The sequence below is a fragment of the Trypanosoma brucei genome, chromosome 4, assembly GCF_000210295.1.
Source record: "Trypanosoma brucei gambiense DAL972 chromosome 4, complete sequence".
Taxonomy (NCBI): domain Eukaryota; phylum Euglenozoa; class Kinetoplastea; order Trypanosomatida; family Trypanosomatidae; genus Trypanosoma; species Trypanosoma brucei.
The window spans coordinates 598,901-624,493 of NC_026737.1; the positions used below are offsets into that span (position 1 = coordinate 598,901).

At 47.7% G+C, this 25,593-nt stretch overlaps 7 protein-coding genes across 7 annotated transcripts; all 7 read left to right on the forward strand.

The window, feature by feature from the left end:
* Positions 1-65: 65 nt before the first annotated feature.
* On the forward strand, positions 66-1,220 carry TbgDal_IV2400 (hypothetical protein, conserved; the record flags this gene model as incomplete). Its single annotated transcript, XM_011774525.1, has 1 exon — positions 66-1,220. One exon carries the CDS (start codon positions 66-68, stop codon positions 1,218-1,220), a length of 1,155 nt encoding a protein of 384 aa, XP_011772827.1.
* Positions 1,221-2,090: 870 nt separating this feature from the next.
* Positions 2,091-3,332, forward strand: TbgDal_IV2410 (thioredoxin, putative; the record flags this gene model as incomplete). The annotated part of the gene is made up of 1 exon (XM_011774526.1): positions 2,091-3,332. One exon carries the CDS (start codon positions 2,091-2,093, stop codon positions 3,330-3,332), a length of 1,242 nt encoding a protein of 413 aa, XP_011772828.1.
* A 1,368-nt stretch (positions 3,333-4,700) lies between these two features.
* On the forward strand, positions 4,701-8,561 carry TbgDal_IV2420 (dual specificity protein phosphatase, putative; the record flags this gene model as incomplete). The annotated part of the gene is made up of 1 exon (XM_011774527.1): positions 4,701-8,561. One exon carries the CDS (start codon positions 4,701-4,703, stop codon positions 8,559-8,561), a length of 3,861 nt encoding a protein of 1,286 aa, XP_011772829.1.
* A 3,121-nt stretch (positions 8,562-11,682) lies between these two features.
* On the forward strand, positions 11,683-15,717 carry TbgDal_IV2430 (hypothetical protein, conserved; the record flags this gene model as incomplete). The annotated part of the gene is made up of 1 exon (XM_011774528.1): positions 11,683-15,717. One exon carries the CDS (start codon positions 11,683-11,685, stop codon positions 15,715-15,717), a length of 4,035 nt encoding a protein of 1,344 aa, XP_011772830.1.
* Positions 15,718-16,035: 318 nt separating this feature from the next.
* Positions 16,036-17,538, forward strand: TbgDal_IV2440 (8-oxoguanine DNA glycosylase, putative; the record flags this gene model as incomplete). The annotated part of the gene is made up of 1 exon (XM_011774529.1): positions 16,036-17,538. One exon carries the CDS (start codon positions 16,036-16,038, stop codon positions 17,536-17,538), a length of 1,503 nt encoding a protein of 500 aa, XP_011772831.1.
* A 779-nt stretch (positions 17,539-18,317) lies between these two features.
* On the forward strand, positions 18,318-19,670 carry TbgDal_IV2450 (hypothetical protein, conserved; the record flags this gene model as incomplete). The annotated part of the gene is made up of 1 exon (XM_011774530.1): positions 18,318-19,670. One exon carries the CDS (start codon positions 18,318-18,320, stop codon positions 19,668-19,670), a length of 1,353 nt encoding a protein of 450 aa, XP_011772832.1.
* Positions 19,671-21,249: 1,579 nt separating this feature from the next.
* TbgDal_IV2460 (eukaryotic translation initiation factor 2-alpha kinase precursor, putative) lies at positions 21,250-24,276 on the forward strand (the record flags this gene model as incomplete). The annotated part of the gene is made up of 1 exon (XM_011774531.1): positions 21,250-24,276. The coding sequence occupies one exon, from the start codon at positions 21,250-21,252 to the stop codon at positions 24,274-24,276; it is 3,027 nt and encodes a 1,008-aa protein (XP_011772833.1).
* Between the last annotated feature and the right edge of the window lie 1,317 nt (positions 24,277-25,593).

Here is a 25,593-nt window from a genome sequence, read left to right on the forward strand (position 1 = left end):
GGGGAAAAGGAAAAAAGTGAAAGGGTGGGAAAGGGCAGAAGGAGGCGGAAGGAACATTCGCCACCATGTTTTCACAAACGCGCTGTTCCGCATGCATCGGGAAAGAGCTGTACAGCAGAGCGTCGACACTTCCACGCGACTTTTACGAAGCGTGCGCGAATCACTTCGGCATTAAGATGCACCAAGAGACATTTATTGGTGTGCGATCCTCACAGATCCGAGGGTTGTTTCTAAGCCCCAGCATTAATAAACCGCTAGAGGCAAACAAACCCATTGCAACCATTCCTCTTAGTAGTCTATACACAGTGACGAATATCCACACTAAACCAGACACACTGCACCATGTGACACTAAGCAATGTTCGTGACGCAATACGTGATGTTGAATTCAAAGCGATGACGTCACAGTTCTACCTTGGTCTGCAAATGAGTGCAATTATAAGCTCACTTCCAGACATAACACGGGCTCAGAATGCGGAAGAGATGGAGCGCATCACGCAGATTCTTCGCGGGGGTGCCATGCCTTGGGCGCGATTAATTGATGATGAAGATTTCAATGAGCAGTTCGTCTTCGGCATGTACGGTATGGCGCTAGACAGCTGGCAGCGGCAGAGCTACGAGGAAATGACTAAAGTGTTCCATCGCAACATTACCTCCATCCACGAAAAGACAAACCCACCCTTCTCCGTTGATACATTTAGGCGCATCACCCGACTGATACTTGCGCGGGCAGAACACTTTCCACCACTGGAATATTACAACGGTTCCGCGTTGTGGCGTCGTGTCCTCCGTTTCATGCGGCGCTGGTCCAAAATTCCAGAACCTTCAGAACTGTGCCTCGTGCCACTATTGGATCTGGTAAATCATTCCAATCGGCCGAATTGTGCCATCCGTATTGGGCCCAGTGCTGCCATGGATGGCCGTCCCGCCGTCACGATTTACTCCATTGCACGCATTAACCCCGGACAGGAGATTTGCAGACACTACAACTTCGCTATCAACAGGCCTAACGCACTTTTTCGTTATGGGTTCCTTCCTTTTGATCTTATTTCTATTGTGGAACATGACGCCATTGATGAGTATTTGGTGAAGAATCAGCATATGTTACGCGAAGAAACTGAGGAGGCCCAAATCAAACGTGCGAAGGAACGGGCGGAGCTCCAGCGGCTCGAGCAAATTTTTCAAAAAGCCCGCTCAGGGAGTGTGCCAGCGGATTCGTAAGTGTGTTCACGTGTCAAAATATTTAAAAAGAATTCAGGGGGTGCCACCGCGTCTATGATTATGTTTGATGTTGTTATTGTTGGCTGAACTTGTATTTGTGTATTGTATTCTGTGGTAGTTCTCCATATGATGGCTTAGCGCGCATTTATTTGTCGTGCTTTCGGTCACCGAAGGCGTAAACTTTGGATACCGCTGTGAGTTGTTTTTGGTGTTGTGTTACCTTATGGAATGTTGTTGAAAAGGCACACTTCTTGCATTTATCGTTCGTTCAAGTAATTGCTTGCACGCAAGTAACAGTAACGTCATTGGTGTTGGTGTTGAGGGATTTTGGCGGCTCAAAGATGTGGAGTATCGTCAATTCACAACGGTTGCATGGGTTTTTCTGGTAACCTCCGCGTTTGCCTCCCGTGTGATTCGATCTTTTTTTCTCCACAATGCTATTGCCATTGCAACACAAAGCTGCCGCATGCGTCCGTTAGCAGCGTATACAAATTTCCCCTCTATGATGTGAGTCTTTTTCTTTTTTTCTTAAAAAATAAAAGTTCGTTGTCCCCCTCTTTTGCTTACCCGACACACTGTTAGAGAGACATGGAATTATGTGCTTCTGCTTTTCTCTCCTACCAACTATGAGGCTGTTAAGTTTTTGATCAACTTTTTTGCCAGTGAACTAACGTCGCGCGAGTTTAAACAGGTGTAATAAAAAGAAAAAAGGACAAAATAAAAAAGAGGTTAAAGTCAACCTCTCACACAAGGAAAATACACGTTGAAGGACAGAGGAGGAAACAACGTTAGCATATAACAACGACACCAACAATAACATCAAAGAAGGAGAGAAGAGCAGCAAATAATTTATTTTTGGCGCACTCACACATGACGATGAAGCGCCCTTCTTTTCTTCTTGCGAGCCTTTTGTTTTTGGCAATTGGCAGCACTGTCATAGAAGCCTTCCCCTTCACAGCCTCCTCTGGTGTTGTGGAGCTAACCCCTGCGACTTTCAACAGCTTCCTCGGCTCTCACAAACCCGTTTTTATCCTTTTCTACGCACCGTGGTGTGGGCACTGCAAGCGCCTTCACCCGGAGTGGGAAAAGTTTGCCAAATCTGTCGAGGGAATTGTTCGTGTGGGTGCTGTGAATGCCGATGAGCACCAGCAACTTGGCCAACAATTCAACCTGCGCGGTTTCCCTACGGTTAAGTTTTGGGGTTTGGGAGAAAAGCGTGCCAATGCAGCTATGGACTACGCCGGTGAGCGCAGCGCGGGAGCCATTCAATCGCAAGCCATCAGTCTCATCAATGCACCAGGAATCAAGACGGTGAAAAAAGCTGAGGAGTTACGCGAGGCGGCTCAGGCGGCACCAGAGAAGAAGGCTGTTGTACTATTCAGTGCTAAAAGCCGCGTGCCGCCAATTTATGCCGTTCTTTCGCTCTCACCGCGACTCAAGTCGATGCCGTTTTACTTTGCAGGGGAGCAAGAAAAGTCTGGATTCGCTTCAGAATTTGGCGTAAGTAAACTTCCAGCCATTGTTGTCCTCAACACCACCGCTGGCGAAGTGAAGCCGGTGATATACCCGGGGAAGAAAGTTGCTTATGAGCCCATTGCAAAGTTTTTACTGGCCTGTGCAAACGATGCTTACGATGAGGCTAACTTCTCCTTGGAGGGTGGTGAGAGTGAGCAAGCTACAAAGAAGGGTGCTGCAAAGTTGGCGCTGCCAGTCCGGCCGCTCCCCGCGTCAGCTCATGGTCTCGAGAATTTTTGCTCCCCTGACGCACGGAAGAAGACTGAGCGAACGCCACTGTGTGTGATTTCACTCACTTCTGAGTTTTCGCTTAACGACGTGCATAAAACCTTCAGCAATGAGCCGCTTGTTTTCTTCGAGGCTGGGGATGCTCGTGATATCCTTCTTGGGGCCCTTCGGGGAAAGCTGGGACTAGAGAAGATTGCAGACAAACTGAAGGACGACAAGGAACACAGCGCACTTCTGCTTCGCGCCTCCAAGCAGGGCACCGTACACTACAGACTCGTTGGAGGCGTAAACACAGCTGAAACTCTCAGCTCAGTCTTACAAATGGTTGTATCAGGCGAGATATCCCTCACGAAGGAGCAGCCGAAGTAACTTGTTGGAATGGAATGCATCGTAACGGTGCCACCGGATTTGAGTGACGGTGCCAGTTGCTGCAAACTTTGGAACAGGTGCGGTTGTGGTGTATCTTCTTGTGCGCTAGACTGTCCATGATGGGCGCAAGAGAAATCGAACAGGGGACAGTCGTGGGGGAACAATAAATCAAGACGAAAAAAAAAGGAACCGAGTCGAAAGCGTTGAACCTGCAACGATTACTTCTTGGGAGTAAACGAAGCATGCGGTTAAAAAAAAAAAAGAAACAAAAGTATGATGGGAAGAGTGGAGAAAGGTCTTAACTATGTTTTCCACACACACACACACACACTTTCCATGCTCTCTATTCTCGCTTCTTTCTTTGATGTTTCCATTTGCGGCTTTTTGCTGTTCAGCCCCTCGTGTGTGCATCAGCTCCTGTCGCTCAGTAAAGTGTATGTTTGCCAACGGAAGGGAAGTTCACCGAATGAAAGTGCCGATGGAACCGGTTTCCGACAGCGTGACGGGTGTTACCTTGATGATGAAGGAGAGAAGTAAAGGAGAAGAGATGCACAGAAGCCGAAAGAAAAAAACGAAGATATGTTAGGTACACCTCTGTCAATGATATTATTATTATTACTCCTATTATTGTCTTATTTTATTACTGTCTCTATTTTCTGTTTCACAAAGTGCACAACCGGCTACAGTACTCCATAACCGGGCCGGAACTGTCGTGTGCTCAACAACTTACCACTCTGGCTCTCCCATAAAATTTCACTTTCCTTGTACCCGAGTTTCCAATCACTTACGTGTCAATGTATATCCTTCTATTTTTTTCTTCTTTTGTTTTACTTTACTAATATTTTTTTTTTTGATTTAGCTTCTCACCGTCCCTCTCACGTCCTCCTCCTGCGGGAGAAATTCTCATTCGCCCCCTTATACTCTTCGTTCGGGTTTATTACCAGTTCGAATTACGAAGTGTCGGAAGGCGGATCTTGGAACTGCGTAAGGGACGAAAGAAGAGAGGGCCCTCCAAAATTGACGCACAACCTTTGAAGAGATCGCTGCGTACAGTCATACCATTGTGTCATTTCTGTTGTTGCTATTATTGTCCCGCAAATTTGGCTCCTTTGCTTTGTTGGTAAACTTCCCTTACGCGAGTGAGTGCTATATAATACACCGAAGAGATCGCCAACGTAGGAAGAAAAGAAGAAAGAAAGGAAGAGGTAAAGAGATAGCGAGAGAAAAGGGGAGTAGTTGGAGAGAGTTCCGTGCTGTAAGAACGACGATAGAAGAATAACGTTTTGATTTTCCCCCTCCTTTATAAACACGGTTTACACGCAAACAAATAAGAAAAAGAGGGAGGAGGAAGCTGAAAGAGTGGAAGCTATGGGTGCTTGCATAGCCGCACTAAGAGGGAAGGTCGCGGGTAAAACAAATGATTCAGACGGGATTGGCGACCAGTCGCTACCGACCGCGGAGAGTACAGATGATAGTGTCAACAACCGTAATGGAAAGTTCAATAAATGCATCCGTGGAGAAGAGAGCATTTCCTCGGGGGATATGCACGGCAAAGAGGGCAGCGACTTAAGTAAGTCGCTAACGAGTTTATGGGGGGTTCTCTCCAAAACAGAATTTGCTGACTTCTTTCGAGCACATCCCGAATTGTTGAAGTCCAATTCAGCTGCCGTCATGTGCACTGGCGCGTTTCGTCCCGGAGAACTTGTCGGGGCATATTGCGTAGTGAAGGAACTTCCAGGGGGAACGGTGGGTCGAAGTTTTTTGGTTAAAGCTGTGGACGACAGTGGCCCACCGACGCCCACCGTCACGACACCTGAGGTTGAAGATTCTGGTAAACGGGAGTTTGTGTTTAAGGTGATGACATTTATTAACCGTAAGAACTTGGTGGAACCGGTATTAGACGATAAGAGGGCTCTTATGAACCTGACAGGTGACGGTTTACTTCGCCCAGTCCATTTGCTACTCGACGAAGGGAATGAAACAGTGATATCTGTTACCCCTTTTTTGAAGGAAGGTTCGTGCGCTCGTCTTGCCGGAAAGCTTGAAGAGGATCGGTTACTGTCTATACTGCGTGATGTTGCAAGTGCTCTCCGTCTTCTTCATTCGCACAATATATACCACTGTAACCTGAAGTTGGAAAACGTTCTTTTGAGGGAGGATGGGAAAGCCTGCCTTGCCGACGCAGCGTTGTGGCGTATATTCTCTACACAGAGCCGTGATTGCCTTCTCTTTAATGGTGAACTCGCGTGCATGCCTCCCGAGATGTTCATGATTGATGAAGCTGACAACCAGTCGAAGGACGCGAGCAAAGTAGACATTTGGGGGTTTGGGCTGTTCATGTACCGTCTGGCGTACGGGCGAGAGCCGTTTGACATTGAAGGAAAGGCACTTGAACAAGTCTGTGAACTAGTTTCTGTTGATAGGCTCCAGTTTCCTCAACGCAACTGGAGCATCGCGAGTTCGCTTGAGGATGCCATCCGTGTTTGTCTTGACGATGATCCGGAACGTCGACCAACAGTTCCGGGGTTGTTTAGCTTCTCATTGTTTCGGAACTACAATTTTAATTCTGTTGTGGCTGGAGGAAGTGTTGGGTTACCGGGATTCAGGGCGTCGCATAATGATACTGGACCAAGTGGTGGGCGCTCTGGCTCGGATAACTACATTAGGTGGGCATACCCAAGGTATCATTGGCGGAAGAACGTGTCACTCGACGAAATGCTCGGGTCTGGAGGCATCTGTGAAACATATCGGGTGCACCTGCGGCGGCATCCATCTAAGCAGTTCGTAATGAAGGTGCTAAAACGGTCAGTACTGAAGGCTGCCTCACAATACAGAATCAGCACAGACGATCTGCGTCACGCACTAGCTGTTTCGCGACTTATCAACCATCCTAACGTATTAAACCTGCTGGAGATTGTGGACTCGAGGGACGGGTGCTTTGCTTCGCAGCAGCTGGCTAAAAGCAGGTTTCTTTACGCGGAGTTTCCCCCGTTGCTGAATCACAAAAACCCTCTCTTCACACTGAAACAGATGCTCGCCGATGTCCTCCAGGGGCTTTTCGTGCTTCACCTAAATGGTGTGCCGCATCTCCGTCTGACACCATCAAACATTTTTTATGAGCTGGGCGTTGGTTTTAGGGTTTCGGACTTTGGTCCTTTGTTCCTTGCACGGGAGGAAATTGTCGAAAGTATGGAAACAGACCAACCACTGTATAGTGTACCACAGTGGGTGGTTGACGATTTAAAGGTGCCGATCCACATGTCGAGATTCAGTCTTGACGTTTTCTGTGTTGGTTTACTGGCCGCTTCAGCACTCCCTTCAGTTCTGCATGAAGACTGGTACCGATTTTCTAATTCAGAGGGGTGTATTCTTGATGTGAAGGGGGTTTGTGAGAAGGTAAAGAATGCCTCCCTTTATCTTAAGCCGATGCTCGTGGACTTTATCCTCCAAGCGCTAACTAACCCCGCAACAACTGTGAGGGACTTGATGAATCATTCATATTTGAGCGACGCGATCGACGTCAGCAGGCTCGACGAGATGAAACCGCTGAACATATCGCCTGCTGATATGGAGATGGCCGTGTCAGAGAGGTTTACCACCACTGACGAATCCGGACTATGGAATGTTCTCGGTCACGACCCAGCGGCAGGGAATGGCCACTTGTGGTGCTCAATGTTCCGCAACGAAGCACTGCCCGACGGCTGCATACGGTCTGGCATTCAATCTGTTAATGAAGTTGCAGCTGCAAGGCGGGTTCCTTTTGTTAAGAAACTCGTTTGCGGGCTGTGCCGGTGTGAATTACCCATAGTTTTATTTCTATGCGATAAGTGTGACGATTACATACGCTGCGCCAAGTGTTCGTTAGTGGATACACACGCCGACGACCACAAACTCAGCCCACATCTTGTCCACACCGTCGGGCAGGATGGGGTTGATGGCAACTTTTTTGCTTTATTGGTGCCAACATGCAATATATGTGTCGCGCAGTCACTGGAAGCCCTAGAAATGCAGGCCAACCTGCCACACGGAACGCTGACGAAAGATATCACCACCCAATCAGTTACTGCGGAGCGAGCCCTACGGCGGCTAACACTTGCGAAGTTGAATCCAGGCCCCAAGGTACTTCCCAAAGTCTCGGATACTGAAGGTGAGACTTGGGAGGAGGAAGTTGCAAGCTGCCGCGAGACTCGAAACACTGAGCTGTTGTTGCATCAATTTGAACTGAACACTGTACCGAAGGAGCTGTTTGACCCGCCGCTGCTTCACGTGGCGAGTATTGACCTTAGTTACAACAAGTTAACCAGCCTTCCCGACGATCTGGCCCTTCTTTGCAACTTGAGAAGTGTTTCCGTTGCGCATAATGCTCTGACTGTTCTACCAGACAGCATGGGTGAACTCCGTCAACTAGATCGTTTAGACGCGAGCCACAATAAACTAAAGGACCTGCCGTTAACATTTGTCAAACTACGCAAGTTGAGCACTGTCACCTTAGACTTCAATGAATTTTCGGGGTTGCCTCGCGTTTTGGACGATCTCATTGTTGCCACCGCATCGACACCGCAGCTTTCCACCATTTATTTAGCCGAGAACACCAACATAACAAGGTTCCCCGATTACACGAACCTTGCAATCTTACCCACGCTTAAGTTGGCCTTAGACAACGAACCCAGTGTTTATCAAACGTATCTCAATGAAAACCTTGCAGAAAAGCTACCCAACATTGGCATGCTTTGGAATAAAATATATCCAGATCGAATCGTTGATAACGTGTTTTGTGGGAGCTTGCGCACCACTCAATCACAGGTGGTGTACGATAAACTTGGCATAAAAAACCTCTTGACAGTGGGAAGGGACCTCGTTCCCGTCCCTCCGGTTGGTGGAAAACATCTCGTTATCTCATTAGATGATATTGAGGAGGCGGATATCCGTTGTACATTTGATGAGGCTGTCAACTTCATTGATATGAGTGTGGAAAAAGGTGAAGGGTGTTTGGTCCACTGCTTCGCCGGACTCTCGCGTTCCGCCACGACAGTAATAGCATACTTCATGATGAAGAGAGGCATGAGACTTGGCGATGCGTACCAGCTAACGAAAAGGGGCCGACCTTCTATTTACCCCAATGAGGGTTTCTTTAGGCAAATGATTGAACTGGATGGTGAGTTGTTCCCCGATGACCCGCCACTGCAACTGGAGGACATTGGAAGAGAAAGTCCCAATGTAAGGGTGTAGTGCCAATGGCGTGCTAGCATAAACATGCTTTTCCGGAGTCAATGGGCCGATGCCTAAATATATATATATATTTATTTATATATATATATATGCACATATTCATGAGACGACCGTTTCTTTTCTCCCTATTCTTTCTATTATTCGCTCTCTTTTTTTTTTGCGTGCAGTGATTTACTCTAACTTCTTATCGCTGTTGATGGACCTCCCATTTTAGTACGCCACCACTTTATTTTATTTTTTGCTTATTGTTGGTGACTTTCCCCTCTCCTCCTTTCCTTTTCTTCTTCTTTATTCGATATCCATGTGTGTTTGTATTTTATTTCACTTGGCTGTTACTCGCATCGTCCATATCACATATCTCTCTCCCATCTGCTGACTCGGTTTCTCTCACCTCCACACCACTCCCTCCTCTTCCCGGCAGCGGAAAAAAAAATGAGCATGTGTCCGAGTTAATGGTGGTGTGTTTATGCGCAGGGAAGAGAATCTATATAAATATAAATATATATATATATGTTTATGTGCTTATATACTTCAAATCTAAATGGTCAGATTGCAGTGAAAACTATAATTGTTTGCTGTATTTTCAATGTAATTTTTTTTTTCTTGAGGGGAAGATAAATAGCGTTTTCATCCATCTACCTTCCCGCGTGTTAGCGACCTTTTCTATACACACACACACACACATATATATATATATATATATGTATATCCGTGTGTGTGTGTGTGTGTGTGTGTGTGTGTGTGTGTGTGTGTGTGTGTGTGTGTGTGTGTGTGTGTGTGTGTGTGTGTGTGTGTGTGTGTGTGTGTGTGTGTGTGTGTGTGTGTGTGTGTGTGTTTGTATTTGGTTCTGCGTGTTTTGTGCTTTTATTCGTTGTTTTCTTTAGTTTCTTTTTATCTTTTTATATTACAGGCTTTTGTTTTTTATTTCTTATACACACAGCAGCCATTGTGCCAATTGTCAGTTTTACGGATTAACCCCCCCCCCCAGTAACGTCATGAGTCTCACGTCGGCATTTGGGTATTTCCCCGTTTGTATTTTACCCACCAAATACATAAACTGCACAGAGACACGAAGATACAAACAACCAAGGAAAGAAGGGAAAATAAAAGCAATAAAAAAAAGAGAAAGGGAATTTTTAACGGTAGGATAGCCTTTGTTTTTCTTCCTTTTATTTTCCCCCTTTCAGGTCCCCATCGTTTATTTTCTCACTCACTCATTCCCCTGATTATTTATTTACTTTCTGTTAACCTAAACCTCCACTTGTATATACATAATCTTTAAATTGTTATATGTTAGTCGCGCGCACCTTACTTCTTCCTTTCTGTGTTTTCTTTAATTGGATGCGTTGGTGCGTTTTCGGATGCCTCCTTTTGTATGTGAGTGTTTTTTTTCGTTTCTCTTCTACATGTTGATGTCCCATCCGTTACGCATGGTTCAAGATGCAGCAAGAGCAGCGGCGGTGAATAAAATTAAATAAATAAGAGGGTTAGTTAATAAACGATAATAATGACAACGAAAGGGTGGAAAACGAAGCTCAATGAAGTGACCTGAGGGGTGTTACAAAGACGAAACTTCTTCCTGCCACTTATGTTGCATGTATTTCTGTTGCTGCTGCCATCATCATCATTATTATTATTATTGTTTGCTGGTGGTGCTGGCGGTGCTGTACTGACCCACGATATAACAAATGGTGGGAGGGGCGTGGGACAAACATATAGAAGTAAGGAGAGGGATTATGTGGAGATGTGCTAAGTTGTCTCATGATGTGAGGAATAAAAGAGACGATTAGTCACCGGATGTCCAACAAATGTGCCCGGTAGTACCTCTTCATAGTATTCCTTAGCTTCACCTTTTCATCCAATTCCCTGCATGAACGCGCGCCCTCCCCCTCCTCCTTTCTCCCCTGCCTTCGATTGTATTTGTTCATTATTTTTAGCCTCTAAAGGCTTTCTTTGACTGTCTGTCTGTTTTATTTAATTGCCGCTTACCCTTATATAACCTGCACACACCCCCCCCCCTCCCCCAGAGTTATCTAACGTACTATTCAATACCTCCTGTGGGAGTTTCTCAGTCTTTTTGCATAAGAGGTGTTTAATATTTTAAATAAATTTGATGGGGAAAGGAAAGAGAAGCACTTAATTCTCTTTTTGACGGTTATTATTATTATTATTGTTGTTGTTTCGCTGTATTTTAAACGTTGAAAAGTTAATCAGAGTATGTGGAAGTGTGTATTATACCGCAATCGGGGCGTTGATGTGACTGTTTGAATATTTTGTCTGTTTTCATGTGCAATTTCCATACAGGACGGAAGAAATGAAAAGACGGCGCGTGGAGTTCAGTGTGTGTGTGGGGGGGGGGGGGAAACGAGGTGACGGGGCTTTGGGATACTGACGAGGAATGACGAAGGCGTTAAGGGAGGATGCCAGGAGTACAAGCATTTATACGGCGATATCCACATTTGTTTATTTGCGTTGTTACCATGTTTTTGTTACCATTCCTCGGCCCCATGGTTGTTTGTCACTTACCGATATATATATATATATATATATTTATTTATTTATTTATATACATACATAGATGTATGTGCGTACTGATGTGCTTCTGTATTTATTCATCTGTTGTGTGAATTGGTGAATACTGCAGTGTTTCCTTTTTTTTTTTTCTTCATCCCTTGAATCCCTTTTCATATCGTGTTCGACAAGGAAGTGTGTGGAAAGTAGTCAACAGGGCGTTGTTTCAACGTGCAAGATCTTGTGCTACAACGAGTTCTCTATGACGCAGTTGCTGCCATTGTAGTAACGGCGGCTGGTGTATGCCGTTGTTTACTTATTTTATTGTTGTTTCTTCTTCACTCTATCATGTTTGTTTTATTACTTTTCCCCCCCATTTCCACAATCGAGATTTCCTCCCTGATATCTCCTTTTCACACTGTTATCGCCCATTTCTGTCTCCCACATGAAACCTTCTACACTTTCGCTACCACTTGTCTCTTAACTTCCATTTGAAAAACAAGAAGGCCTCTCGCACTTACTTATCCATTAACTCTATCCGCTCGATTCTCTCTTTACTTTCCTTATTTTGACCAGGCAGAAGCCAAATCTTTAGTTATTGGCGCGCTGCATGGAGCTACTCAACGTGTTACCGCATGAGGCCGCTCTCCATAGGTTGATGCGCGCAGGTGTGTGCAACGATGACCAAATGCATGATTATTTCATATCGCAAGCGTTTCGTGGCATCGCATATGCTGTAAACCGCGCCACACTTCCTGCACCCGTTTTTGTACAGCAACCATTCTTGTCAGGCAGTTCAAACACAACTGGAAGCTCGGGTGGCACCAACGACTCGCCCACACTGAATCCCTGTGCTGCAGGGAGTACAGCCGCTACAACTACTGGCGCAGTGTGCGTGCTGTGCCGAATGTGTGTTCAAGCTGTGACGTCTCACATGTCGCACCGGACAGCGGCGTATCTCGCAACGCGGCTCTTGGCTGATGAGGCAACAGCTTTCGGTGAAGGTAATGAGCGACCATGTTGTACAGTGGCATGGGTTGAAGCACTGTGCTCGGTGGGCAAAGCATCTTTTTTACAGCAGCAGTTAGGCGTTAACAGACGCATGGCACTGGGCTATTTGTACATTCTTGCGGAAACGGTGCGTGCGACTGCGCGAGGCCGTGTCATTGGTAAACGACTCAGTAGTCATTTTGTGGAGTTCGCCCACCGGATATTGGATGATGTCATACCGTACTTAGCGATCATGGCAGATGCCCGAGAGGTATTTGCGGTGACGCGGCACGTGCCGGTTGCAGGCAACCCATCGGAGGGTAATATTCCAACAGAAACAACGTCAGCGGCGGCAGTTGTACCGAGGCCTGCGTGGCATCCCCCATCAAGGTTGACTGTCGAGGCCAACAACACGATTATACACCTGTTTCATGATATCGCGCATGACATCATCGACGTGCACCACAGGAGCGGGAAGAATCCAGGGGAACGTTGCCTAGTTCTTGACCGTGACATGCCAAGCAGGATGTGGCCAGCGGTGTCTATACTCCAAAGTGCACTTCATCGTGCATTAGATTGGATTTTACAGGAGGGGTTGGCTTGTGTTCGCACCATGGCACTGGCAACAGAGCACAGGGAAGAGAAAGCCGCAATAGAGGCGGTACAGACTGTCAAGAAGGCGCTGGACGACACGTTCGCGCAGATGTTTGAGAGGCAGGAAACACTGGAATGCTCGCGGCAAGCCGTAGAGAGGCAGTACGGGAAGGGTGCGAAGGATTATCATGGAATCACGGACACATTGTGGGCAAATACGCTGCGGCTGTGTCTCCTCTGCAGGAATGTCACTGGTGCGTGGATAGAAGTGTATGGCGGTGCAGGTTACACTGAAACGCGATCCACGGACAAAAACGTCCTCAGTTTCATCGCCTCGTTCGTGTCTTCGGTACCACTAATGGACGGAGATGAAACGGAATCAAGTGTCTTCCTTGCCACTATTGCACTTTTGTCGGCAGCACTCGCAGCTGTTGTTGCGGCCCCTGTTCCTTTTATGCAGGTCTCCCTGTGGGTATCCGACACCGCGTTGACGGGTCAGGTGCACAATGTCGTTATTCAGCGTGGACTTCGATACAAGGATGAGCTCGTGCAGAGGTTGAGTGCGCTCATCTCACAGTTAATACTTTCTGGTTCATCGCTATCCGGGGCCTCTCGTGCCATTGTTGAATCCTCCGATCAGTTACTCGAGCTCATTTCAAACGGCAGGGATGCGGCTTCGCACTGCGTTATTCGTATGCTTTCGCGCGCAATACTTGAGCGTCCCCATAGCATGCTTCCAGCGCTCTTTCGTCTTCTGCAACACGGCGATGTGAAGACACGGCGCAATGTTTTGGATGTCCTTTCTGCGCTACCGCAAATGGACGATGAAGCTGGCCTCGGTGAGAAGCTGGTCGCGGAGCAAATGCGACCGATGTTGCGACAGCTCTCAGAGGAACTACTACTACGTATCCAGGATGAAGAACTACTTGTGCGACTACAGGGTTCCAAGCTTTTCGCGAAGGTGTGGCCGGAAGATGTAATCCGACCGCTGCTGAATCTTGCCACACAGAAGGACAAGTCGCACAAGAAGCAATCAGCTGCTCAACAGGCACTACGCTCTGTCGTAGCGGCACACACAGGAGACAGCCGTGTTGTGCTGCTTCTGCTTGACGAATCGTTGCAGCTCGTGGGAGAGACCACACCGACAGCCCCCACCGCTCCTAACACCCCGGCGGGTATGTTGGCTTTTGCGCAACTGCACTCTTGCGTGGGGGAAAGGGAAGGCGAGGGGGACGGTGCTGGGGGGCAACCAGGTTGTGCGGCTGCAACGGGCGGATTGACTACCATTAGTGCTGCTGGGGGTTTTTGCCAGCGGTTGATGGGGATTGCTCTCTCCTTAGTGAAACGGTGGGCGGAAGAGGTGCCTTCGTGGTCCGAGTCAGTGCTCCAGCCCATCGTTGACCGTGTTGTGAGTGCGCGCAGTCCAAAAGAGCAGGAGTTCGCAGTCCGATTCATTGCGCAGGTCTCATCCTTGTGTGGAATAACGGTGGAGGGGGCAGCTGCACTTACGTCGTGCGTCCTGCGGGTTGTACAAGGGGGTAAGACGGGATCATTGCCGTCTGAGCGATGGCTAACTGGATTGTGTGGATCACGCCAAGGTAACAATTCAAACGAGAAAAGAGACGAAATTGCGTTAGTGGAAGGATGCTGTCCAGTTGACAGCGAATATCGGATGATTGCGCCACTTCTCTGTCTTAGGGGCTGCCCGAGACGACCATTTTTGTCTTGTCGTGTGGACAGTATGCCTCCCTCTATGCTGAATCTTTGGGAATTCATTTGGTTTGTCTTATTCTCATCGGACTACTGCGAGCAGCTTACGCCCGACACGCAGCGCTTGCTGCTGGAACTCGTCTGCAAGTACAGAACATCAATGGTGCTTGAGCGTTTTGCTCACTTTGAGCGAATGCATTTGGAAAAGAATGGAGACAAGGAGCGTAAAAGCTGTGAAGGAAATAGTGCATATTTGATTTGTGCGGACAAACAAGCTTGTTTCTTGTTCCGTGCGGGGTTCTTCTGCACAGGTACTCTTGTTGCGCAAAACAGTCTAGCGTTTACCAAACCGGCCACCAAAGATGGCGAGTCTCAGCTGGGAGTTGAGACTGCGACTACTTCGTCCCCAGAAGGCAGTTGCGAAGAAGCAATGGAGCTACTTGATCTGGTTCATGCTGCAGAGTTGGTGTCTCGCTGGACTGAGTCTGTTGTGTTCCCCTGGCTCCTTGGTGACAATGATGACGAAACCACGTGTAGCAGGAACCCCCCTAGTGATCTGCAGCGCCTAAGTCGCTCCGCTATTGATTGTATCGCGCTCCTTACAGTTGTTGCACTAAACCGCGCGGAATTCGACGCTCATGTCTCGCGTCTCGTCAGGAACCCTCTGAGTGAACTGGCTCTCTTGTACAGAGAAGAGGTGAAGCAATCGAAGAAAGATGTTGGTGCTGAGAGGAAGGAAGCCTTTGCATTGGAGAAATGTGGTGATCTGCTAGGGCGGTTCGAGTTTGCGGTTCAAGTTCACAGCCGCGTTCTCAACATCTTACGTGCGAGTCAAATGGGAAGAGGAAACGTTTGCACCTGGTTCATTGCGTTTATGCCGCATCTCATCGAGCTTGCTAACGCGGCCTGTGGGGTTGCTGCGCGCCTTGGTAGGAATGATGTTGGTCAGGTAGCGGTTGAGTGCTGTAACGTGTTATTTTTAGCCGCTATGTCGTCCAGTGGCGGCCCGCCGGCGGTGGAAGGGGAGCGGCGAGCAACGAGCGGTGAAAGCGATACCAAACCTCTTCTGATGGACCTTTGCACTTCTGATCGGAGCGCATTGCTTGCCTTTGCGGTCGGCAGTTCGCGGTATTCGAGTCTACCGGCGGTGCAGTCAGAAGGTGTTAAGCTCCTCTCCGCATTGTTGGGTGCAGCGCCCGATATATTCGTAGACACGGCTGCGGGTAAAGGGACGGCGTTGGATGAAGCCTTCAGTGCCCTGAGTTCCGTTGCGCTCCTTCATGAAGACCGCAAGACGCGATCACTTGCAGAGGCAGTTATCAGCACCATTCAAAAGACTGAGCAAATATGAGTTGAATTCTCGGAGGTGAACGTGGCACCGTTCCAGTGGCCCTTCGTTACAGCACGTTAGTTGTCCGTTAGTTTGATTCACAGCGGGGTTATCTTTGCTCCAACTTCGTTACAACTGGCGGGGGAAGCCACACAGGAGATGAACAAGTCATTTCTGACTCTTTTACAGTTTTTTTTGTTAATATTGTAGCGGTGGCGTCATCATTGCAACTGTTACCATTTTGCGCTGATACCCAATATACAATACCACAACGCGTGACGTGCATTTTATCGCGTGATCATCTCAAAAATAGGATACGGTAACACCCATTACCCTCTGATGCAACGAGTTCTCCCCTTCGCTCTACACTGCTATTTTAACCTAGGTTCTGCAATGCGCGATTGGCATGCGCTAGCGCCAAGCGCAGCGATCCATCTGCCCATGACGTTGTGCGGTGGACAGTGCTTTCGCTGGCGCCGGACACCGCGTGGGACATGGGTGGGGGTCGTTCGGCATACCGCCTATGAACTGTGCGATCCACTTAAAATGAGCATTGCGAAGCCCGAGCAGAAGAAAGCGAGAAAGACTGCTTCATTCCTTTCTCCTTTGTCCCTTGCGGCGACTGCTGCTCCACCTTTTATATCTTCTGCCGATGTTTCGGCGACTGGGCAGCCTTCCGCTGATCTCCTTTGGTTCCGCTGTCTCAACTGTGACCTACGCAGCGAATCGGATGCTCGTGAGCAGACGCTCTTTCTTCGCCACTACTTAGCACTTGATGTTGATTTGCAAAAGATGTGGCTGCGGTGGACAGCAGACAACCCGATGAAGTCTCATCCTCTGGTGAAGTGTCTTACCCCGTGCGGCTCAACTGATCTCCCCGTGAGTATTCGCCATCTGCGACAGGATTTGCATGAGACCCTTCTTGGGTTCTTATGCTCACAGAATAACAACGTTCCACGCATCACGAGTCTGATGGAACGCCTCTCCATCTCCTATGGTGATTATTTGTGCGATTATAATGTAGTGACAGGTGATGTGCGCCACGCGGCTCACTGTGGAAACGTAAAGGGGAAACCTTCGGAGCAAAACGATGGTGGAGGCTGGATAGCTTTGCATGCTCTTCCTTCCATGGACCAGTTGGCGGCAGCCACGGAGGAGAGCCTGCGCGCTCTGGGTTTTGGCTATCGCAGCAGATACTTAACTGAATGTGCGGCAATCATCAGTAAGAGCGGTGCTACCAGGGTTCAAAAGGAAGTTAAAGATAAGAAAATGAAGAAAAAGGAGGTGGGCAAGCCAGCTGGCCCACTCGCCGCCGTGCAACCGTACAAATGGTATGAGGAACTTGCCAGCAACCGACTTACCCTTCAAGAGCGAAGGGAAAAACTTTTAGCCTTGCCGGGTGTTGGGCGAAAGGTTGCGGACTGTATTTTATTATTTGCCCTAGGTCACCACGAACTTGTTCCTGTGGACACACATACGGCGCAAGTTGCGGCTGAGTATCTAGCCTCTCCACCAGCGGTTGTGGTAGCTGCGAAAAAGCAACGTGAAAGCGAAGCCTCGGAGAGGTTCAAACGGAGACGAGGAAGTAACCATGAAGAACTTGCAAATGCTGTGGATAGCGGGGACTCGGTACTGTCATCTCTGTCATGGGAAAATACCCTAGTGGAATGGTATAGGAATGGCAGAGGCAAAAAAGCGAAGTTTCCTGCTTTACTGCTGAAACATCATGACGCAATACAGTACGGGTTTAAGCTACTCTTCGGTGATTATTGTGGTTGGGCGCACAGCATATTATTTTACGCCCGCATGAGATCATCTGGGAACAAGGAAGCAACAGCATGACCGTCTCCAGTGTGGAACCACGGCTTTTTTTTTTTCACTTATGTCCTATAAACTACTTGCGGCACTGCAGATTAGTCACATCGGGCCGTGCTGGACCGTTGCTAGCCGCACTCCACATTTAATGCAGGAAACTCATGTGTATGAGAGACACTGATATTTGCTGTTTTCGCCGTTATAACTCCACTACGGCTGAGGACCTCACTCCAATGGGACAAGGTGTTCGGTTTCATCACATTCTACAAGGGCTTTGTATGGCGGAAGGGTGGTTTTTACATACGCAGTGTTACCTGTTCGTGTTGTAGCTTTTGCCACGCTACTTCGTTGAAACTTCCTGATGCTTTCAGCACTACGCGTTAGGGGAACAATTTCTGCCCATTTTGTGTACATTCTACCGGGAATCATGCGGAAGCCATCAGCCTAATTGGGTGCGGTATCGCAATGCAAACGGTTTGCAACATTTGTGTTACCTGGCATGCAAGCACCCACTCAGTGACGGCAACACATGAGGAAGTGTTATCGGGCGACGTCAAAGACGTGAGTTTTCTATTTGTTATTATGTGCGATAAGGCAACGTTTTGTGTTTTTGATGGCTTGTTTCTTTTTTTCTTCAGTTTATCCCCAACTCTACCTTCCTTTTTTTTTTGCGCTAAATAGCGCGCTCCCATTGGCTTTTCAAGAAGAAAACTTGGCACGCAAAAGGAGAACGAGATCTCGTACCACACGACGCACGCACACGGACTATATTTATACGGGTGAGGTGACAACTGGAAGGGGGGACTATGAGCAACAATGTGGAGTTGTTGCGGTTCGTGGCACTTTCTGCCGCTGTGCATGCCGATGCGGTTCAGTGTCTAGCCGACGATACCCGCCGCGTTTTATCTCAAATGGCAGTGGACAGTGACCAGCTAGAGGCGCTGGAGGCTCAACTTACCGACCTCCTGCAGAAGCAGCGCCGTCTCCATACATTGCGAGATGCGGTAACTAAAGCAAGGCAGGAACGAAGTGAGGAAAGTGGTAGCGGATGCAAAAGCAGCGGCAGCCGCGCTCCCAAGTCCACTGCGCCGGTTATTCCCCCCACCTCCGCGGGCAATGTCGACCGCAACATAAAATGCATCCTACAATTTGCGTCTAGGGCCGTGGAAAAAGATGAGATACAGCCGATTGGCACCCGTCGCAGCAAGAGAGTAACAGTTACTCCCACTTCTTTCCTTCCAAAAATTCCACATGAGGAACGGACGGAAACCACTTGTGATAGCACCGATGGAGGAAGGGAAGAAAAAGAGGACACTGAGTGCACGATAGACGAAGAAGTGGAGCGCCTGAAGATGGAGATTAGGCACGCAGAAACCATGTCAGTAGAAAAGAAGCTGCGTGACCTGGAGGCACTGAAGCAGCAGGTGAAAGAAGTTGATGCTAACTCCCTTGTCCAGCGGTACGTAGGGTCGTTTAGTTTCCCCATGGAGGTGGAAGAGTTGTGGCGTGGTAATAATATACTGAATTGTACAAACATCGACACTTTTGTTTCCGGTGCCTGCAAGCGGTTTGCATGGCGTTACGATGATGCTCTGCGTGCGATTAGTGATTTCCCACTGTCGGAGGCAAGCGATGCGGCGCGTGTGTATGGCTCAACGTTGTACGCCGAAGAGCTCACTTCGTCGAGCAATTACGACGCTGTTGGTGTTCAAGTGCTCGAACGGAGTGGCGAGTCGACGCTCCCACAGTTCTACAGAAGGAAACGGCGCTTGGCACGAGTGAGCGCTCCTTTTAGACGCAGGGCTGTGGGTACGGTGCTCGGACCCGAGGAGTTCACTTTTCTTCCGACTGATTGGCCAGCAACTCAACTGATTTTACCACCAGCTGAGGGACATCTGCCCCCTGCAAAGCATATCATGACGCCCCGCTTCTCGTTCGCCAGTACGGATGAATTGAAAGCACTCCAGAGCCTTCGTGTAGACATTCAGCGAAGCGCTGTGGCTGCCTTTATGGACGCGTCCAAAGCACTTGATGAACTAATGAATCCTACCACATTACAACGTGACGGAATCGACTATAAGGCAACGCTCATTCGGCTACTAGAAGCGGAGCGGAAGGGAAGCAGTAGGGTGTGGACCACACTTGCGCGTGAAGGTTGAAGTAGTCGAGTTTGATAACGTGATGGATTTTGCCTCACATATGACGATTCGCTTCGCCTGCAGCCCGTATGGTCATACGGTTTAATCTGATACCCGTGAATTGAACGCACAAGAGGGCAGAGTGTCAAAAGCTGAATGTCGCCCGTATGCTCTCGGGCGCGTCACTCCTTATCACTATTTGATATTGACCGCCCATATGCGTCCCCATAGATATGAAAAGTCACATACTAGACGGCAGTATAAAACATCCTTTTGCATCCATATATTCGAATACGCTCATACACATACACATTGTTTGGTCGCGGTGTTACTACAGTTGTGGTAGTTGCGGCCTTCTCTAATTCTCTCTTACTTTCTGGAGCGATATGTATGCATGCATGTGGTAAAAGACCCTTTATCGTGTACACCAGGTACGAAACATGTCTTTTCCTCATTTTTTTTCTTATTTTTCCTTCACGTTTGTTAAGCCTTAGTGTGATACGCAATCTGTTTCTAGGAGCCTTTTCCTTTTCATCTTTCCTTTTCACGTTCACGACCCTGCGGTTACACCGATTGACCTCTTTACAGTAACGAGGTAGTCAGGGGAGAAGAGGAATTACTTAGGGAACGGGGAAAGGTAAGACGTGAAAGAATAGGAAGAAACAACATACAACACAATAATCAAGAGATAAATAAAAACCGGAGTTAGCATTGCAAGGATTTTTCTTTTTGGTTCACTGGCGCCGTTATTTAATATATATATATATATATATATATATTGATTGCAGCTTGCGCCACAGGACGGGAGATTGTGTGCCATCGTTAGTTCGGTGTGATTTTGTATTCCTAATTCTCGTCGCCCGTTGTTGCTGTATACGATTGTTTGTGCGTTGCGATAGCTACAGTGAACGTTCTACTACGCGCAGGCTGAAAAACGGTTGAAGTACAAAGTTCCCCTTGGTGTTTTCACTGCTCTTGGTCCCTATAGTGAGGGGTCTTTAGCATATTTGTACATCACTCTGTAGACTACTACTCTTGTACTCGCTGATCCTTCCGGTTCTGCTAGACTGACTTTGTTTCTTTTCCTTTCTCCGCCAGGTTTACTACTACTCTTTTGTATCGTGTCAGAGAGGGGACATTTCCTTCATTTTTTTTTTGTCCCCTTTCTATCACCCTAGTTGCTTCCGTCGCTTGGCTCTCTTTCCGCGTTATCATTTTTCTTTTTCTATTTTTGCCCTGTGTGGCCCGTGTTTTTGTTGAAACTGAGGGTACAACCCCAAAGGAAGAAAAAAAAAAACAGCGTTACCCACAGTAGTCACTTGAATCAACCGCTCGCTACGTTGTTTGTGTTTTTTGTGTTGTCAGTCATTCTTTTCCCCATAAATTGTTTGTCAGTCAGTGGGCTCCTCAACGTAGAGGTCTTCCTAGCGCATTAGTTTGTTTGGTTCTAATCGAGCGGTTGCTTTTTTTTTTTACTTTTTATCTTCGTTTGTTCATTCCGGCGAGCTTGGCTGTTCATTGGGTTTGCTATTTACTTTTGTGAAGTATTACCCGTGATCTCTTGTTCGTGTGTGTGTGTGTGTGTGTGTGTGTCTGTTAAATGCCGGATGCCTATGTTTTTGCTGCGTCATTGCTTTGTTGCCTGTGGGCCCTTACGGGTTCAGGAGTGCGGGGAGGTGACACAGAAGCCACTATTCGGAGCCAACCACCAGGGGCTGAAAACAACATCTTGCCACTTGCAGTCACTCCACCGAGTGGTCTGCTCCTTCTTCTACAAATGGACGGTAACATCACAGCACGATGGTTGGATTCGGGATCCCACATGTGGACTGTGAATACTGGTGGAAACATAATATCGGTAGACGTGTTGCGGCACGCGACAAGGGAGGTGATCCGGCGTGATCCGTTTGCGCTTCCGTTTATAATTGAGGGAGGGATGCTTTTCACGCGACGGCGCTACCCAGCTAGTGATGCCGGGAAGCAATTAACCACTAGATATACTAAAGATGGTACCTTTGATGATGGCGACGACTATGAAGACGATTATATAGATGACGCGCCGCTCACTCCATCGCACCCGCAGTTTTTCATGAATCTCTCTACGCTTATTCGCCGTCGGCACGTGAATGTAGAAAATACAGAAATCTATGTCACAACGTCCGTACAGCTCATGGACTACGATAGCCACACTGGGATTCCGATTATGAGACCAACGCCACTAACTTCCTTTTTACACGTGGTACTTTGCAACGTCACCATTCATGTGGTGCGGCGCGGCATGTATAAGTGGAAGATGAGTATAGCACAATACAAACTTTCGGAGAGTTTTCCACCGCAAGGCCCGGAAAGTGATGAAGGAGGTGAAAAAGATCAGAACTTTATTGCGAACGTTGTAGAGGAGCAGAGTCAAAACAGTGTCCGCCAAGCCATACTTGCGATGCAGGCTCGTTTGAGAGATGCAGCGATGCCTTTTGACTTTAAACGCAAGACGTTTAACGTCGATGACCTTGTGATGCGTGAAGTAGGAAACCAACGGTATACGCTGTGGAATACGCTAACTAACGTTGCCGAGTGGCCTGCGGCAGTTGGAACGACAAGTAGCATTGTGAATGCCTTCTTCTGGCATCCCGGTCGCGGTGGTGTTTATCCTATCCCCCTTTACCGCTTCCACAGGCCACCAACAGCTGATGCCTTCACGCACGCAGGTAGATTACAAAGGAACGGATTCCCTCTTCTCAGTGATCGACCGTGGACGCACCGTACCGTGCGATTAAAACCGTACGTGGCAACGTGGGAAGACGATATAGACGCAGACGAGCGTGAAACGGAGGAACTCCAGCGTTCTTTTCAACAGTGCTCGTGGCTTCAGGAGTGTTCGGCCAACTCTCGCCAAATGGTGGCCTATTCTTTCAGGGAGGGTATGGTGGGGAACGAGTCTATTCCAATACTGTCCCTTTCGTACATACTGTTGAACACTATGACGCGACGGACGATGTTCTTTGCATTCCAAACGGTCTGTATTCTCGTCTCCGCAACCCTCGTTGGCTTTGGTATGTTGCTGCGGCCACGTTTAAGGAATGCGTGGGCGCAGTATGACTCACTTATGGATAACATGCGTCAGACTTCCAAAACCACGCCGACTGGTTTTGCAGCCGCCGATCGTTCCGGTCGTTTCGATACTCCTGCTGGTGGGAGCCCCGCAGCCGTGTTCGTTGAGTCGTCACCATTTTCGCTAACAATGACAGCGGCGCCACTTGATGATGGGGTTGAACAAATCGTACGAATGGGGAAACCACAAATGACTGACAGCGTGAATGAAACTTCTGCAGGTCTCGGTGACACGTGGTGGAAAAATCCAAACGACTACGATGATGATGATGAGTACGTTGCCGGTGAATCCTCGCTGAGCGTAAGGGGAAGCGTGTCCGCCACGCAACCTGTCACCACACCCATGCCACAACTCTTTCAGCAGCATTTTGATGTTTTGAAAAAGATCGGCCGAGGCGGTGAAGGGAATGTCTTCTGTGTAAAGCACCAGGTTACGGGAGCTATGTACGCCATCAAAGCCGTTCGTATTCGTGAGGAAGACAAGCAAAGGTGTGTTCGCGAGGCCATTCTCCACAGCTCTCTTGACAATCCGAACGTTGTGCGGTACTTTTACTCATGGATTGAGAACATTGCTCGAAGCATCGCTGAAGCCCACGGTATCGTCAATAATGACAATGTGGAGGGTTCGGTGTCGTTCTGTGGAGACGAAAGCTACGGCACCATAAACGACACGGTGTCATCGGCAACGGGCGCCCCACTTAATGTGCTGTTCATACAAATGGAGTACTTTAAGAGTGGCACATTGGCAGATCACTTCCGCAACCGTAATGCCTTCAGCCGACTAGAAAATGTGGAGCATCTCCTCCAGATAGTCAGAGGTCTACGGTACATTCACCAGCAGGATGTAATACACCGTGACCTGAAGCCAACGAATATATTTGTCTCTGACGCTGGCATAATGAAGATTGGTGATTTTGGACTGGCAAAGCGTTGGCAGACGCCATTGGGATGGAAGAGGGCCAGCGTGGAAGAGTTTGGTTCTGCCACAGCGCTCTTCGATGATGAACGTTCCTTCGCCGGTGGGACACCGCTTTACTGGAGTCCCGAGCAGCAGTGTGGGGGGAGTGCGACGGCAGCCAGTGATGTTTTTTCCCTTGGATTGATCGCTGTGGAATTTTATTGCGAGTTTACGACACAGCATGAACGACTGCGGACACTCGGTGATGCACGTCACGGTGAACTTCCCTCTGCGTTGGAGGACGACTTCCCTGAGGAAGCTGAGGTTTTCCGGCAAATGCTGGGAGAACAACCAGACGGCCGGCCATCGGTGGATGAAGTGGTCCAGAAGCTGAAGCATATTGTGGTGGAAATTCGCAGCGGTGGCAACGGTTCGGCAAAGTTGGGTGACAATGGAGCTACGGATGATGTTGGTGACGTGGAGTTGGCGATGCCTACAAGTTCTTCAGCGGATATGTTGAGCGTTAATAAAACCCCGGCCGACTCCATGAATATTGTTCCCTTGGGGAATGTCAGTTCAGTGGAGTCGTCTACGGCTGGGCGTTTGCCGTCAGCCAACTGAGCGCCGCGGTGCGGAGAGATTTAAAAAAAATTGGGGTCGAGCTACAATTATAACTTTTTCTTTCGCTTTTCTCTTTTTTTTTTTCTTTCCTATTACATTCAGCTGCGCTTTTTTAAAACACCACCCCTCAGATTTTCTTGTGATTTCGGCCCAATGGATGTGTTATGGATGTAAGGACAGCATTGAGCTCATTATCGAGTTTGGTAGTCGACTTCCAATACTTTGTTCACTTCTGTTGACTGATGAGCCTCGATTTTCATTTTTTTTCCCCTCTACATCTTACTTCATTTACCTCTTGTTTCGCCTCACATCACTGTTTTTCCCTCCCCCGGAAGCGCCTCTATTATTAATGTTATTATTGTTTTTATCACTATTGTTATTGTTACTAATTATTATTATTATTATTTTGATGCGCACAACTCAACACACCATTCATTTAACATATATATATATATATATATCATTTCGCATCCGCATGCTTTTCTTCTTCTCGCTTTGGACAGTATCATTTAGTGTGAGGGAACTTTAAAGGGACATGTGCGTGTGTGTGTTTGTGTGCAAGTGGTGAGGAGGGAATGCAATGAGGAGAGGATATGAAGGTCATGGGAAAATTTTTTGTGTGTGGAGCTCTGTTTGGGTGTTGTCTCAACTCGATTGATTTTATGAATTGATGGGCGTGTTTTCCTTTTTTTTTTTTTCTGTGGGTGGAAGCGGTGCATAGGCATATGGGAAGAGTGAAATGACTGAGATTGGTGCTGACGTTGTGTGTTTTATGCTTTTGTTTATGATTGTGCTTGTTGCGTTTTAATGACCTTAAAGGGTGGAGAGGAGAGGAGAGGAAGCAAAGAAAGGAATGAAAATTTAAGGTGATGGGGGGATAGGTGATACGGTGATAATTTTTTTTTTTCTTTCTCTCTCTCTTATTTCGTTTTTTCTTGCCTAAATATATGTTATTTTTGTTTCTTGTTTTAATTTGCCGTTGTTACTCCATACTGATTACCTTAATGGATGTGTGTATCGCAGGGTATGTCGTGTCTGCGTGCGCATGTGTGTGATTATGTGTATCATTACGTGCGTAATATCCCTGAACGCGTTGAAGTGTACAAATATATATATATATATATATATACTTATATTTACTTTACACATCTATATCTAACTATACACGTGTCTTCTCAACCCCGCTAGCTGGTGTTTTATGCTTTTTTTTTAAAAAAAAAAGAAAAAAAACAATTAAATGAAATGAAATGAAGTTAAATTATCTATTTATTGTCATGAGTCATAGTTTACCGTACGGTGGAGGAGTTGAGAATTCCG